Here is a 14,303-nt window from a genome sequence, read left to right as displayed (position 1 = left end):
ATTTGTGGAGGCTTCCCTTTCTGTCTCACCACCCGGATGGCACAGAATCGGTTGTAAGAGTGGACTCAAAAGTGGCCGCGCGGCAGCAGTGCAGGCTCACACATCACAGTCCAAGCCCTCCCTGGATGGGGTTCGCCCGCGGAAACGTCCCGGGTCTCCCAAGCCAGGTGCCGCAGGGTTCTCAGAGGTCTTCTGGGAATAGGACATTCATGGGAGCCACACCAGGTCTTCATATCGGGCCATATCCACAGCCCCGTGGCCCCGGGTCACACTCTGAGGCCTTCAGTGTCATGGCCTGGGACTCAAGTCACACCTACCCGCATGATGCGCACAGTGAATTCCGCCAAAAGCTTACACTTTCCATATCCATCCCAGAGCACGGATCCAACTAAGGACAGCCCCCAAATCCCGAGCCTTTTACTTAACTGACAATTGCCTCCCCAGTGAACACTCTGAGCTTGTCAATCCTAAGTGGCCAGACATTAACATTCCCATTCAGTGCAGGTTTGAAATGCTAATTTAGGAGCTTGAGATGCTAAAGAGCTGGGAGTGCCACTGCTGCTTTATTCTGGGGTCTAGGATCCTTGTTTTGCCTGAGATAATCCGCTAATGTGGGTGCAGCAGACATCCCACGGTTTGTGGAATCGATAAAGGATGGGGATCAATGGTGTTCGTGCACCGTGCGGTCTGTGCCCAATTGCCTGCCTTGTGCTTTGGAATCTGTACACATGGCCAACATGTGCTTGTGTGAGCCTGACGGTGCATTTTCCAGAGCCTCATCTCGGCTCTGCCCTGGAGCCTCTGTGCTGCTGGAATCAGACTCAAGGACCTCATCAGAGGACCATGGCCCCGTATCACCTGGGTCAGGCACTGAAGTTGGGACAGGAGAGCAGAGACTTCCAAAATGAGGGATCCCTGTGTTCTGAGGTGTTCATGACTGGGACCCAAGGACTCAAGCACATGCTCCAGAGGGAATCGTTTCCCACAAGGCCTTTGGCAGGAACAGGGATCCTGGGAGCCTGCCAAGCAGAGCGCACAAGTGTTCCTGGAGTCTCGCTGCCCAGATGCCACGGAATCAGTTGAAGGTATGGAAACACAAGTGGCCGCGTGGTAGCAGGGCAGGCTCAGGTGTCATAGCCCGAGCCCGGCTACCTGCAGTTTGCCTGCAGAAACATCCCGGGTTAACAGGCCAGGCACCGCATTGGTTCACGAGGGTCATCGGGGGTAAGAACCTCGTACGAGCCACGTCGGGCTACGTGCCTGATTCACTCCAGGGTGCACTGTTGAAGGTTGGGGAGATGAGAGGAGACACTTGGGGGATAGTGAAGTGTCCCCATTCTTTGGATGATGGGGATCTCGGCCTCAGCGTGAGACCCCTCCCACAGGGTCTCTGGCAGGCACAAGAGCCCGGGGGCTCTTGCATAGCACATGAGTATTTCTGGAGGCTTCCCCTTCAGTCTCACCACCCGGATGGTGCAGAATTGGTTGTAGCTGTGGGATCGGAAGTGGCCGCGCGGCGGCAGTGCAGGCTCACACATCACAGCCCAAGCCCGCCCCAGCTGGGGTTCACCCGCGGAAACGTCGCGGGTCACGCAACCAGGTGCCACAGGATTCACGGGGGTCATCAGGGATAGGACACTTATGGGAGCCACATCGGGCTACGTGTCTGATTCACCCCAGAGTGCACTACTGAGGGTTGGGGAGATGAGAGGAGATACTTAGGGGACAATGAGGTGTCCCCATTCTTTGGATGATGGGGATCTTGGCCTCAGGGTGAGACCCTTCTTGCAGGGTCTCTGGCAGGCACAAAGCCCAGGGGCTCTTGCATAGCACATGTGTATTTCTGGAGGCTTCCCCTCCAGTCTCACCGCCCAGATGGTGCGGAACTGGTTGTAGTTGTGGAATCGGAAGTGGCCGCGCAGCGGCAGTGCAGGCTCACACATCACAGCCCGAGCCCACCACGGCTGGGGTTTGCCCGTGGAAACGTCCCAGGTCATCCAAGCCAGGCGCCACAGGGTTCACAGGGGTCATGAGGTATAGGACACTCATGGGAGCCATATCGGGCTATGTGTCTGATTCACCCCAGGGTGCACTGTTGAACGTTGGGGAGATGGGAGGAGATACTTGGGGAACAATGAGGTGTCCCAGTTCCATGGATGATGGGGATCTCTGCCCTAGTGTGAAACCCTTCTCGCAGGGTCTCTGGCAGGCACAGACCCCAGGGGCTCTTGCATAGCACATGGGTATTTCTGGAGGCTTCCCCTTCGGTCTCACTGCCCAGATGGCGCGGAATTGGTTGTAGTTGTGGAATTGGAAGTGGCCGCACGGCGGCAGTGCAGACTCACACATCACAGCCCGAGCCCGCCCCAGCTGGGGTTCGCCCGTGGAAATGTCCCGGGTCACCCAAGCCACGCGTCGCAGGGTTCACGGGGATCATCTGGGAATAGGACACTCATGGCAGCCGCACTAGATCTTCAGGTCGGGCTTTATCCACAGCCCCGTGGCCCCGGGTCACACTCCGAGGGCTTCAGTGTCATGGCTTGGGACTCAAGTCACACCTACTTATATGATGATCACAGTGTGTTCCACCAAAATCTTACACTTTCCACATCTATCCCAGAGCACAGATCCGACTCCGTCTAAGGACAGCCCCCAAATCCCGAGCCTTTTACTGAACTGACAATTGCCTCCCCAGTGAACACTCCGAGCTCCTCAGCCCTAAGGGGCCAGACATTAACATTCCCATTCAATGCAGGTTTGAGATGCTAATTCAGGAGCTTAAGATGCTAAAGAGCTGGGAGTGCCACTGCTGCTTTATTCTCTGGTCCAGGATCCTTGTGTTGCCGGAGATAATCCACTAACGTGGGTGCAGCAGACACCCTGTGGTTTGTGGACTCGGTACGGGGTGGGGATCCTGATGGGGTTAGGATGCTCGAAGGCCCGGGTGTGCTCCATGCTCAGGGATCATCACGTCCGGCCGGTAGTAGCTGGCATGTGGAGAGGTGCATTTGCCCACAGGTGTTCCCTGTGCCTGCGCATTGCTGGGAGTGAAATTCCAGGGCAGCACCACCGGATCCTGTGCTAGTCCCTCCCACAACGCCTGGAGCAGGAGCGAGGGGCCTGGGGAGCTGCCTTGCCTGGTGCATTTGTATTTCCGGAGTATTTCCTGAGTCTCCCCTTGGGTCTTGGGTGCTGTCCCCAGTGAGCCCATCTCCCAGCAATGGCACAGAATCGGTTGTGGCTGTGGAGACGGAAATGGCCGAGAGGCGGCAGTGGTGACTCACATCACAGTCTGAAGGTGACCCAAGGCTGGACTCCACTTTTAGCAAAATGTGGGGGGTCTGCCTTGGTCTCCTAACTTGGGGATCCACTCACGGAAAAGCCTGAGAATTTTCATACCATGGAAATTCCCCCGTGTCGTGGGGTTCACCCACGACAAAGCCCGGCAGTCAGTGCTCAGCAGGCAAGCACTCAGCCCCTCCCGGTGGGTCCATCGGAACAGAGGGTTTGCCGAAGGCGCGGCCAGCCCTTCCACATCCCAGAGGGCCTGCTGGGTGATTGGACCCGTGAACTCTGGGTCCCTTGGCCTTGGTGCCCCCCTTCACGGCTTTGACACTAGAGACTTGAGGTGAACCCCGAGGACCGCAGGGCCCCAACAACCCTCCCCAGAGGCTAAGGTGGTGACCGGCGGACCCACAGCGGGCTGGCTAGGGGAGTCGAAACTCGCCAGTCTCCACTCCACTCCCAACCGTGGTGCCCCACGCGGGCTGGCTAGGGGAGTCGAAACTCGCCAGTCTCCACTCCACTCCCAACTGTGGTGCCCCACGCGGGCCTGGGAGAGTCTGTGAGGCCGCTTGTCAGTAGAGTGCCCCCGCGAGCCGTGAGCACGCCCCGGCAACATGCCGTCTTCAGACAGGAAAGTGGCCGCGAAGGGGACCGGGGTGCCCAGCGGCTGTGGGGACTCTGTCCTGCAGAAACCGCGGTGAGGAGCACAAGCTCGGTCAACTGGATGGGAATCGGCCTAGGGGGCTGGCACCGCGCCCACCAGGGGGTTTGTGGCATTTCCCTCTGCCCCTCAGCACCCCACCCCTGCTCTCCAGGAACGTGAGGTCTCAGCCGTGATGGTGGCAGGAAGGGGCTCTGTGTGCCATCCGAGTCCTCAGGGACCCGCAGCTGGCCCCCAGCCATGTGCAAAGTATGTGCGGGGCGCTGGCAGGCAGGGAGCAGCAGGCATGGTGTCCCCCGAGGGGAGAGAGCGGTCTGGGAGGGAGACGTCCTCGACCCTGAGGGAGGTGATGGGGCAATGCTCAGCCCTGTCTCCGGATGCCAAAGGAGGGGTGCGGGGAGGCCGTCTTTGGAGAATTCCAGGATGGGTGCTGGGTGAGAGAGACGTGTGCTGGAACTGTCCAGGGCGGAGGTGGGCCCTGCGGGGGCCCTCGGGAGGGCCCTGCTCTGATTGGCCAGCAGGGCAGGGGCGGGAATTCTGGGCGGGGCCACCCCAGTTAGAAAAAGCCCGGGCTAGGACCGAGGAGCAGGGTGAGGGAGGGGGTGGGATGGGTGGGGGGTAACGGGGGAAACTGGGGAAGCGGGGAACCGAGGGGCAACCAGGGGAAGATGGGGCGCTGGAGGAGAGCTTGTGGGAGCCAAGGAGCACCTTGGACATCTGGAGTCTGGCAGGAGTGATGACGGGTGGAGGGGCTAGCTCGGGGCAGGGCTGGTGGGGCCTGGGGCCAGTGAGGAGTGTGGAGTAGGCGCCCAGGCATCGTGCAGACAGGGCGACATCAGCTGGGGACGATGGGCCTGAGCTAGGGCTGGAGAGAAGGGGGAGCCAGACATTCATCCCGGTCACTTTTGGTTACAGGACGTGGCAGCTGGTTGGACGAGGGGAGCTGGTGGGCAGGGTTTGATCCCAGGGCCTGGGCAACGGAGGTGTAGCTGGCAGCAGCGGGCAGGTGAGGACCCCATCTGCCGGGCAGGTGAGTCCCTTCCCTCCCCAGGCCTTGCTTCCCCAGCCTTCTGAAAGAAGGAGGTTTAGGGGATCGAGGGCTGGCGGGGAGAAGCAGACACCCTCCCAGCAGAGGGGCAGGATGGGAGCAGGAGAGTTAGCAAAGGTGACATCTTCTCGGGGGGAGCCGAGACTGCGCAAGGCTGGGGGGCTGTGGGCCCATCCCAGGCAGAAAGAGCAAGAGGGCAGGGAGGGAGCACAGGGGTGGCCAGCGTAGGGTCCAGCACGTGGGGTGGTACCCCAGGCCTGGGTCAGACAGGGACAAGGCAGGGGACACAGGACAGAGGGGTCCCCAGCTGCCACCTCACCCACCGCAATTCATTTAGTAGCAGGCACAGGGGCAGCTCCGGCACGGCTTTCTCAGGCCTATGCCGGAGCCTCGAGGGCTGGAGAGCGGGAAGACAGGCAGTGCTCGGGGAGTCGCAGCGTGACGTCATCAGGAGGGTGAAGCGCCCACGGGAGGGGGGCCCCGGGACATTGCGCAGCAAGGAGGCTGCAGGGGCTCGGCCTGCGGGCGCCGGTCCCACGAGGCACTGCGGCCCAGGGTCTGGTGCGGAGAGGGCCCACAGTGGACTTGGTGACGCTGTATGCCCTCACCGCTCAGCCCCTGGGGCTGGCTTGGCAGACAGTACAGCATCCAGGGGAGTCAAGGGCATGGGGCGAGACCAGACTAGGCGAGGCGGGCGGGGCGGAGTGAATGAGCTTTCAGGAGGGAGGCTGGTGCAGGCAGGGGTGAGGAGCGCAGCGGGCGGCGAGCGGGAGGCACTGGCCTCCAGAGCCCGTGGCCAAGGTGGGCCTCGCGGGCGGCGACGGAGCCGGGATCGGTGCCTCAGCGTTCGGGCTGGAGACGAGGGTGAGTTTTTCCTCCTCTGCCACCCTCAGCCCCCACCCGCCCCTTCCCACACAACCAACACGTTCTCCCCACACAACTCTCTCGTTCTCCCCACAGCCAGGTCTCCAGCTGGGGTGGATGTGCCCACCAGCTGCCGAAGGCCAGGACGCCAGGTCCGGTGGACGTGCCAAGTGGGACATGACATGGTCCGGTGTGACGGCGAGGACAGAGGAGGCGCGTCTGGCCTTCCTGGTGAGCATGTCTGCCCTCCCTGCGTCAGGACACGGCCCTGCCCAGACCGCCCCGCCGGGCCACCATCTCACTGCCCCCACCTCTGTCTTCTACAGAACACCTTAGGCTGGTGGGGCTGCGGCGAGAAGCGGGTCTGTTTCTTTACTTCCTCCACGGAGTCGGCACACTACGGCTGCCCTCTGGGCTCCCAGAACCCACAACATGAAAGGTGCGGGGCTTCCTGCCACACCTGGGGTGGGGGGCACGCGAGAGGAGCTGAGTGGGACCTCACTCCTTCCCCATCCACAGAAATGGTGCTACCCAGCTCAAGCCTGGGCCTTTGAATCCGGACACAAAACCCTCTAGCTTGGAAAGGAATATGCTGCACTTTACAACCACTGCACTACCTGACTCAGGAATCGGCTCTGGAAGGTGAGCACCAGCGCTCGTTCCGGAAGCCTCCAGGCCCCCGAGCACCCTGCCCCCACCCCACCCACGTGTCTCTATCTGCAGGTGAAGCTAGAGGAACGAGACCTCATCAACCCAACACCAAAGACACCATCGGAACAGCAGCGCCCGCAGCACCCACCCCCCACCGGCAACTCCATCTTCATGGCCACCCCCTGCGGCGGACGGTTGACCACCAGCCACCACGTCATCCCAGAGCTGAGCTCCTCCAGCGGGATGACCCCGTCCCCACCACCTCCCTCTTCTTCTTTTTCATCCTTCTGTCTCTTTGTTTCTGAGCTTTCCTGTCTTTCCTTTTTCTGAGAGATTCAAAGCCTCCACGACTCTGTTTCCCCCGTCCCTTCTGAATTTAATTTGCACTAAGTCATTTGCACTGGTTGGAGTTGTGGAGACGGCCTTGAGTCTCGGTGTGAGTGTGCGTGAGTGTGAGCCACCTTGGCAAGTGCCCGCCCAGAGACCGGCCGCCATCCATCTGGGCCGGGTGACTGGGCGCCGGCTGTGTGCCCGAGGCCTCACCCTGCCCTCGCCTAGTCTGGAAGCTCCGACCGACATCACGGAGCAGCCTTCAAGCATTCCATTACGCCCCATCTCGCTCTGTGCCCCTCCCCACCAGGGCTTCAGCAGGAGCCCTGGACTCATCATCAATAAACACTGTTACAGCAACTTGTCTCAAGGACTCTGGAATCTGGGCTATGGGCATGATGTGGGGGAGGCCAGCCTTGGGCAGAGGGGGGCTGGGGGGCAGGGGGAGGAGTACATGAAAAGGGGGTGGGGGTTCCAGGGTGGGGGATTCTGGGATGGGTGCGGCACAGCACACACCAGGGGTGGGGTGATCAGAGGATGTGTGGACATCAGGGGTGCAGGGCAGGCGGTCAGCAGGCAGTGATGGTAGTGGAGGGGCTGTGGGACCAGGGGCTCCACAGAGTGGGGGGCCTGGGCTGGCGGAGGGGCCCTGCATTCTGAGGCAGGGGTCGGGGACCACCAAAGCACCCCCAAGCGAGTGCCTCCTGTCGCCCCAAAGTCCCGTCAGAATGACACCTTGGTGCTGGCTCCAGACCCCTGAAGCCCGGGCTAGGTGACTGGGGTAGGGCTGGCCATGGCCGCTCTGGGAGGCCCACAAGGTGCTCTGGGCGACCCCACCCCGACAGGGGCACGAACCCCGTGCCAGTCCCGTTCCTGCTCCCCTTTCACTGTGGGTGGGAGCCGGGGCCACCCCGGAGGGACGGCCCCGCACAAGGAAGCAGGGAGCGGGAGTAGGAGCCGGTGGGCTTCTCAGTGGGCAGGCGGCCTTGGGGTGGAGGTCCTAAGGAGGCCGGGGGCTAGGAGGAAGGAAGAAGGAGTTGAGGGTGGCCACAGGGAGGAGGTGAGGGAGGAGCAGGAGGGCCCAGAGTGAGGGGCTCCCAGGCTCCCTCCCCGGGGTCTTGCTGCTGGAGCTCCAAGAACCCCGGCATGTGGGGGTTCGCTCCCCGGGTGCCAAGGCAGCCCACTCATGGGTTCGGGGTCAGCTTCCTCGCAGAGGCCAGTGGCCGGCAGCCCCCTCAGCCAGGCCTCCCAGCTCCCGGCCCCTCGCTGTGCAGGCGCTGGGAACACAAGGGGCAGCCCCTGGAAATAAGGGTGGGGTCCCGGCCTCCCCACTCCTTCCCCCTCCCCCCCTGCCTTCCACCCCCAGTCCCAGTGCACAGAGCTGTCAGGAAAATTCCTCCCCGACTGACAAAGAACAGACAGGAAGGCGGTTAGGGACGCCCCTCCCCTACCGGCCCAGCCGCCCTTGGGGTCTTGGTGTCCAGGGCGGAAGAGCAGGGTGGTTCCCCACGCCCCTTGGGTCTGGCCTCCCCTCTGCACCCTCTCTTGCCCCCTCCCCATCCAGCTGTCGGCCCTGGGGTCTGTCAGAGACCGAGGGGTTTCCAGGGACACACTTGTGTGCTAAAACCTGGGCGGGTAATCACCCCCCAGGATGCATGTAGACATCCGGTGAGGGAGTCTCTTGAAGCCTCTGGGATGGTGCCCCTGGGACTGGCTGCCATCTCATGGAGGAGGTCAGAGGTCGCTGGGGCCAGCCCAGGGTGAGGCCGCGTCCATCTTCCTGACCCTACAGGCCAGTTTGACTTACCCAAGTGGGTTTTGGCCGGCAGGATGAAGTAACCCATCCATTACATGTCAAGAGTTAGGTCTATAAACGGCCTTTATTATAAACATCCAACTCTGCAGGAGGTTTACAAAGCAGGGCTCAGGAGATAAAAGCCGGCTTCCCCAGGTGGCAGCTGCAGGGTGCGGCAGGCAGCCCCAGGGGTGCCCGGGGTGGCGGGGCAGGAACCGTAGGGAGGGGGAGAGGGGTGCCCAGAAAACCTCTCCTGGGGAACATGGAAGACTTTGCCCACTTCAAATCCCTGCCTGGGGAAGGACGCGTGGGAATGGGGCCGGGGGAAAGGCGGCCACCTCGGGCCTTCGTCACCTGCGTCAGCTCCTAGGGATTGTCTCCTCCTGGTCACCTGGAGATAACAGGTGTGCTGGACACATCCACATCTCTGGGCCCAGGGGTGTATGAATGACACGTTTGCTCTGGAGTTTCCACCTGGGAGCTGTATGGGGACAGGGCAGTTCCTTCTCACACCTGCTGGGGAAGGGACACAGGCCTCTTGGTGGCCCCCACCATCTCCCAGCACTGCCCACGGCTGTGCCCACGCTGGCTGCCCCCTGAGAGCAGGACATGTACGCAGGGGCAGCCCAGGTTTCTCTGCTCCCTGCAGCAGAACGGGCTTCCTAGGGCAGTTCCCGGGGTGGTGTCCCTAGGGCAGCCCCTGAGTGCTGGAGGGGGTCTGGGCCACAGGCCCTGAGACAGGGAGGTGGTGGGGGCAGCGTTCTGGGGGCTGAACCTCAGGGTGAGGCGGGCAGGCGGGGAGCCACAGGCCTGGGGGCCCCGCAGCAGGTGCTCAGCCTCGGAGCCTCCTGCCGCGCCCCGGGGCGGGGGCTGGGAGCCTGCCCAAGCCCCTAGCTCTGAGCGACCTGCCAGGTTGGAATGTGTGTTTATCTTTGGCCCAACCCGATTTCCTGCTTTTTAGAAAAGGGGCTTAGAGAGGGTTGTTAGACAGGCTCCGGGCACCCCAACACCCAAAGGCACTTTGAAAACGCCCCTGCACTGACTTCAGTGCGGAGAAGCAAACGGGCTGGAATTTCACTCCCGAACCCCAACATGGGGGTGGCGGGGCCGGGGTGAGGGTTGTGGCTGCCTGCAAAGGTGCCAGGAAAATCTGGGGAGGGAGGAACTTCCACCGTTCAGGGAGACCCTGAGGGTGCCCAGGCTTCTGGCCACGTCCCGGACCCTGTTAGGCGCCGAGGTCTTCACACCCAGACCCTCTACCCACCCAAGTTTCTGTGACATGTTTAGGTTGAGTGAAGACCAAGTCATCCAGTTAGAGAAGAGGACTTGAGGCATGTGCTGCTGCTGCGGCCACGCTGGACCCTCGGTGCACGCATCTCCTGGCGAGTCCCCTGTGGCCCTGCGGGCCGCCGGATGACCTGTGCAGCCATACACACCTGGGGCACGTGACCTCAGCTATCTTGTCACCAAGCACGTGCATCCACAGCTGTGCGTCTGTGCCTGGGAGCGGGGCCTCCACTTGGTGGGTCTCTGCGTGCTGACCAGTTAACCTGCCCTTCCTATCTGTGGAGGGCGTGGGTCCTGTCCGGCCCGGAGATGCTCCGTGGGGCGTGTGTGTGATCGTGGCCCTGTAGCGGGGTGATGTTTCCTGGAGGGTGGACCCCTGAGCCTGGCTGTGTGTGGTTCGTGTCTCAGCATGAATTCCGTGACCCAGGAGCAGGTTTTCAGGCAGGGATTAGGGGCAGCTGGGTGTGGGATGCAGGCAGGGCACTTGGTATACCACTGAATGAAGACAGAAAATCCCAACTCTACGAAGGAAGTGAAGTCCCTTCAACAGGGATAAAGCGATGTTTGGGGTCTGACTACGATGCACCCTGGGAAGTCTCAAACAAAACAGACGGGGCCCCAAGGAGGGTAGCCCCCTCTCCCCAACCTCGAGCTCCCAAGAAGATAAATGATTTCCTCCTCTCTAGAGATGGGGGTGGGATCTGAGCACTGAGCTAAGGGCGCAGTGGGCCCGGGCGGGGGCCCTCCTCGGCCCTCCCAACATGGGGGCCAGGAGGTCAGCCCCTCAACCTGGACTCTGGCTGGGTCTCGGGGAATGGCCTCCCCCAGTGGCCCAGCTTGCTCGTGTTTTCAGATGGGTGTGCATGGGGGTGTGTGTGTGTGTGTGTGATGCCTGACAAGCCCCAGAGAGCCAAAGACCTGAGTGGAGATCTTGTGACTTCCCAAAAGGGGGATTGGAAGGTTCGAGAAGGAGCTGTGGTCAGCCTTGCTCTCCCTTAAGGCTGCGGTAACCACACTAGGCATAGCACAGGCCTGAGCCCCGTCCCTCCTTCCCTCCTCCGCGCCTCTCCTTTCTCCTTCTCCCCCCTCTACCCCGCTCCCCAGCCTGCTCCTGGTGACACCATTGGCCCCTTTCCAGGGCTGAGGGAAGCCAGCGGGGGCCCCTTCCTGGAAGCCCACCTGCAGGCCGGCTTGCTGGGAAGGGGCTGCTCTCGCGGAGGCTCCCGCCCGCCCTGCAGCCGTTTCCTGGAAGCAGTCGCTGTGGGTATTCTGTTCCTTGTCAGCACTGTGCTTGCAAAGAAAGCAGACACTGTGCTCCTTGTCCTTAGGGAGCCCCGCTCCATCACCCAACACCTGGCTGGACACAGGCGGGAGGCCGGGTCCACGGGGAGCGGCGCGGGGCTGGGGCCGGACCAGTAAACACACACGGGCGCCAGGCACTGCAGGCTCCTCCTCCTCCTCCTGCCCAGTGCCTCTGCTAACAGGCACGTGCCAAGCCCCTAGGCCAGGAGGCCCAGCAGTGGGTGCAGAGCAAGCTCCTGGGAAGGGGGTGCAGGGCGGACCCCCAGGGAGAAGGGCTGGCAGGGCTGTGGGGGACGCTGACCGTGGGCCCCACATTGCAGAAACCCGGCTGCCTGGCTGGAAGTTGGGGGAGATGCCAAGGCTCTGAGGCCGCAGGAGTAGGGTGCATAGAGGCCGGGGCGCGGGGAGGCCGCACAGCAGCATGCACCCCAAAGCCCAGGGGGAGTAGAGACCAAGGCCCTGGAATCGAGAAGTAGAAAGGCGGCTTGGAGGCCTCGGAACCGGCTGACCTCCAACAGAGTGGGGCCGGCCCTGGGGGCAAAGAGGTGCCCGGGGTCTGGCCCTGCCTGGGGGAGCTACGTGTCATGGGCAGCCACAGGGTATGTAGCCAGCTCTGAGCACAGGGACCCAGGGCAGGGCAGACAGACAGGGGAGCAAGGAGCAGAGAGGGGGCCTCAGGCTCTCCCAGGAGGAACATTCTCCCAACAGGAGGAAGAGATGGCCCAGGGGTGACTGTGGGGAGCCACGGTGGCAGCCGGGGTCCTGGCAGATGGGAGAGAGGCTGGCGAGGTGAAGGTGCAGCGGTCAGGGCTCTGGGGCCCACGTGCCTGTGGGAGTGGGCAGGCCCAGGGCTCTCCGCCACTCCCCACTCCCATTTGGCTCACAGGCTGGGCCCAAAGGTGGGGTGGGATGAGCAGGAGATGGGGCCCAGGGGGCGAGCAGGGCCCCAAAGACATTTAGAAAAACCGGTTTATGCAGGCAGCATTCAGAGCAGGCGGCGTGCGTGGCGGGGGCCCTGGGAGCACAGAGAGGCACACTCAGGGCCCCCAAGGGGCTCCCCATTGGCCGGCAGTGACGTCACCCCTGTGTCAACAGTGATGTCTGCAGCTCCGGCCAGCCAAGGTTTATGGAGCGAGACCCAGCCCGGCCTGGGCCCTCACTCCCCAGGCCCACACACTAGCCCACTGTTCAGGGTCCGGGGTGGCGGCATGGCCTGGGGGTCCTGGCACCGCTGCTCCTCTGCCCACCCCAACTTCCCGGCATGGCGGCTGCCCTCTCTGAGCGTCCCCAACCAGAAAGTGTGGGGCCGGCAGGCCTGCTGTCCTCCTCCTCTTCCCTCTAGAGAGAAACTTGGAGGCCCTGGGGCCAGGGGCGCTCATAGCCCTGTGACACAGGGGCATGGGGTCGGGGGTCCCAGAATGGCCTCTGGGAAGGACCTCAGCTGGGCTGGCGGCTCTAGGCTTCAGGGGTCTGTCTGCACAGGGGCTAACCCCTCCCAGACCTCTGTGAAGCCAGTACGGGCCTCCCCTCCCTGCCCCGTGCTCCGTCCGGTGCTTCCTGGACTGCACTGCGGGCCACTGGTGAGCGGGTGGACAGGGAAGGGCCACCATGCTGCCTGTTCCTGCCCACCTGGCTGTGTGGTCCCCTCCGAGTAGGGACAACCTTTCTGAGGGCTTGGGGGCACCCTGGGGTTGCCACGGCCTCCCAGAGCCCTGCAAGCCCCTGGGGGCTCTGGCCTGATGCCCCCCTCCACGTCCAGGGCAGGCTGTGGCCCAGAACCCCAGCTTCCCAGCAGGCCGGTGTGCGGTGGTGACCCAGGAGGGGCCTCGCCTCCACTGAGGGGCCACCGACCTCTGCCAGGCCTCAGAGACCCCAAGGAGTCTGAAGGCTAGAGACCCGGGGCTGGGACCAGGTGGGACTTTCCCACGGAGCCGCCCCCAGGCCCAGCTGGGGACACGTCCCCCTTCTCTCCAGACACACCCTGCCTGCCACCACGACACATCGGCCTGTTGGGGGTCTCTTTTAAGTGCTTGCCACTCTGAGGTGACTGTCCCTTTCCAAAGAGGTTTCTGGGGCCCAGGTGGGATGCGTTGTCCTGAGCAGGAGGATCTGGGCCGCCAGGGGCTGGGGACTGTCTCCTGGGGAAGGAAGCGCCTGGGAGCGTGTGTGCTGACCCAGGACCATCCAGGGAGGCCCGTCTGTGGGGCAAGCTGGAAGGGAGCGGCTGGAGAGGCTTGGCCGCCCCCGCCCTGCCTCCCATTCCTTAGCTCCTTGCCTGTCAACCTCTGTCACCCAGTGAGTGATGTCCAGGGGCCCTGGAAAGGTCACAGCATGTTTGAGCGGGGTGAGAGAGAGGGGAAAGGCGGGGGCGGGGAAAAGTACGTGGAGGAAGCTCTAGGCCCAAGGAGGGAGAAAGGGGTCTGGGAGGGAGGGAGCCACTGGGGCTGCCGGGAAGGTCCCTGCCTGCTGCTGCCACCCAGAACCCTCACCTCTTAGCTAGCCCCCGCAGCCCCAGTCTTTCTGGCCTGTGCCCCTCTCCCCCATCCCCAGCTGTCCTGTGCAACCAGGCCTTGGACCCAAACCCTCCTGTCCCCTCCTCTCCCTCCTCACCCTCCTCATGCAGTGGTCTCCAGCCTGGCTCTGCCCTGCCGCGGGTCCCTTCCCTTCATTCTAGGCCTAGAGCCTCCAGCCCCGGTGGCCCCCCGCCCGAGGGTGAACGGCCTCACCCTGGGTCGTGGGACAGAGGGCATGTTCACCAAGAGTGGCTCCCAAGGGACACGTGGCTGTTTGCAGTTCACAGGAAGCATTCAAGATAAGGAGCTTGTTTTCCCAGTGGGCACGGAGCCAGCAGGGGGGCTGTGGGGCAGCCCAGGGTCAAGGCCAGGCTGTGGGGCTGCAGCTGCCTTGGGCCCCACTCCCAGGCCTTTGCGGGAGGCGGGAGGCGGGAGGCGGCAGCTGCACAGTGGCCCCAAGGTGAGGCTTTCAGCCCCAGTCGCTCTCCTGGTGGGCAGCCCAAGAGGGTCTGGCTGAGCCTCGCACATCTGGGACTCCATCACCCAACAACTTAATTTCATGTGTCC

The 14,303-nt window shown here is 62.9% G+C and overlaps 1 protein-coding gene across 1 annotated transcript; it reads left to right on the top strand.

Annotated features, from left to right (window-relative positions):
• Window positions 1-3,899: 3,899 nt before the first annotated feature.
• LOC129007617 (PE-PGRS family protein PE_PGRS4-like) lies at window positions 3,900-7,199 on the top strand. Its single transcript, XM_063670611.1, has 7 exons — window positions 3,900-3,982; window positions 4,862-4,892; window positions 5,036-5,858; window positions 5,955-6,089; window positions 6,185-6,297; window positions 6,378-6,500; window positions 6,582-7,199. Exons 1-5 carry the CDS (start codon window positions 3,900-3,902, stop codon window positions 6,292-6,294), a joined length of 1,182 nt encoding a protein of 393 aa, XP_063526681.1. The 3' UTR covers window positions 6,295-6,297; window positions 6,378-6,500; window positions 6,582-7,199.
• The last annotated feature ends 7,104 nt before the right edge of the window (window positions 7,200-14,303 follow it).

The sequence above is a fragment of the Pongo pygmaeus genome, chromosome 9 (assembly GCF_028885625.2).
Source record: "Pongo pygmaeus isolate AG05252 chromosome 9, NHGRI_mPonPyg2-v2.0_pri, whole genome shotgun sequence".
Taxonomy (NCBI): domain Eukaryota; kingdom Metazoa; phylum Chordata; class Mammalia; order Primates; family Hominidae; genus Pongo; species Pongo pygmaeus.
The sequence above is the reverse complement of the archived record's forward strand: the minus strand, read 5'-3'. Positions and strand labels throughout refer to the sequence as shown.

Bases quoted from the DNA above. Each gene is read 5' to 3' on its own strand.
- LOC129007617 (XM_063670611.1), top strand. From the start codon at position 3,900: ATGCCGTCTTCAGACAGGAAAGTGGCCGCGAAGGGGACCGGGGTGCCC. The intron at 3,983-4,861 runs GTGAGGAGCACA...TTTTGGTTACAG, and splicing joins TCTGTCCTGCAGAAACCGCG to GACGTGGCAGCTGGTTGGAC. The intron at 4,893-5,035 runs GTGGGCAGGGTT...AAGGAGGTTTAG, and splicing joins TGGTTGGACGAGGGGAGCTG to GGGATCGAGGGCTGGCGGGG.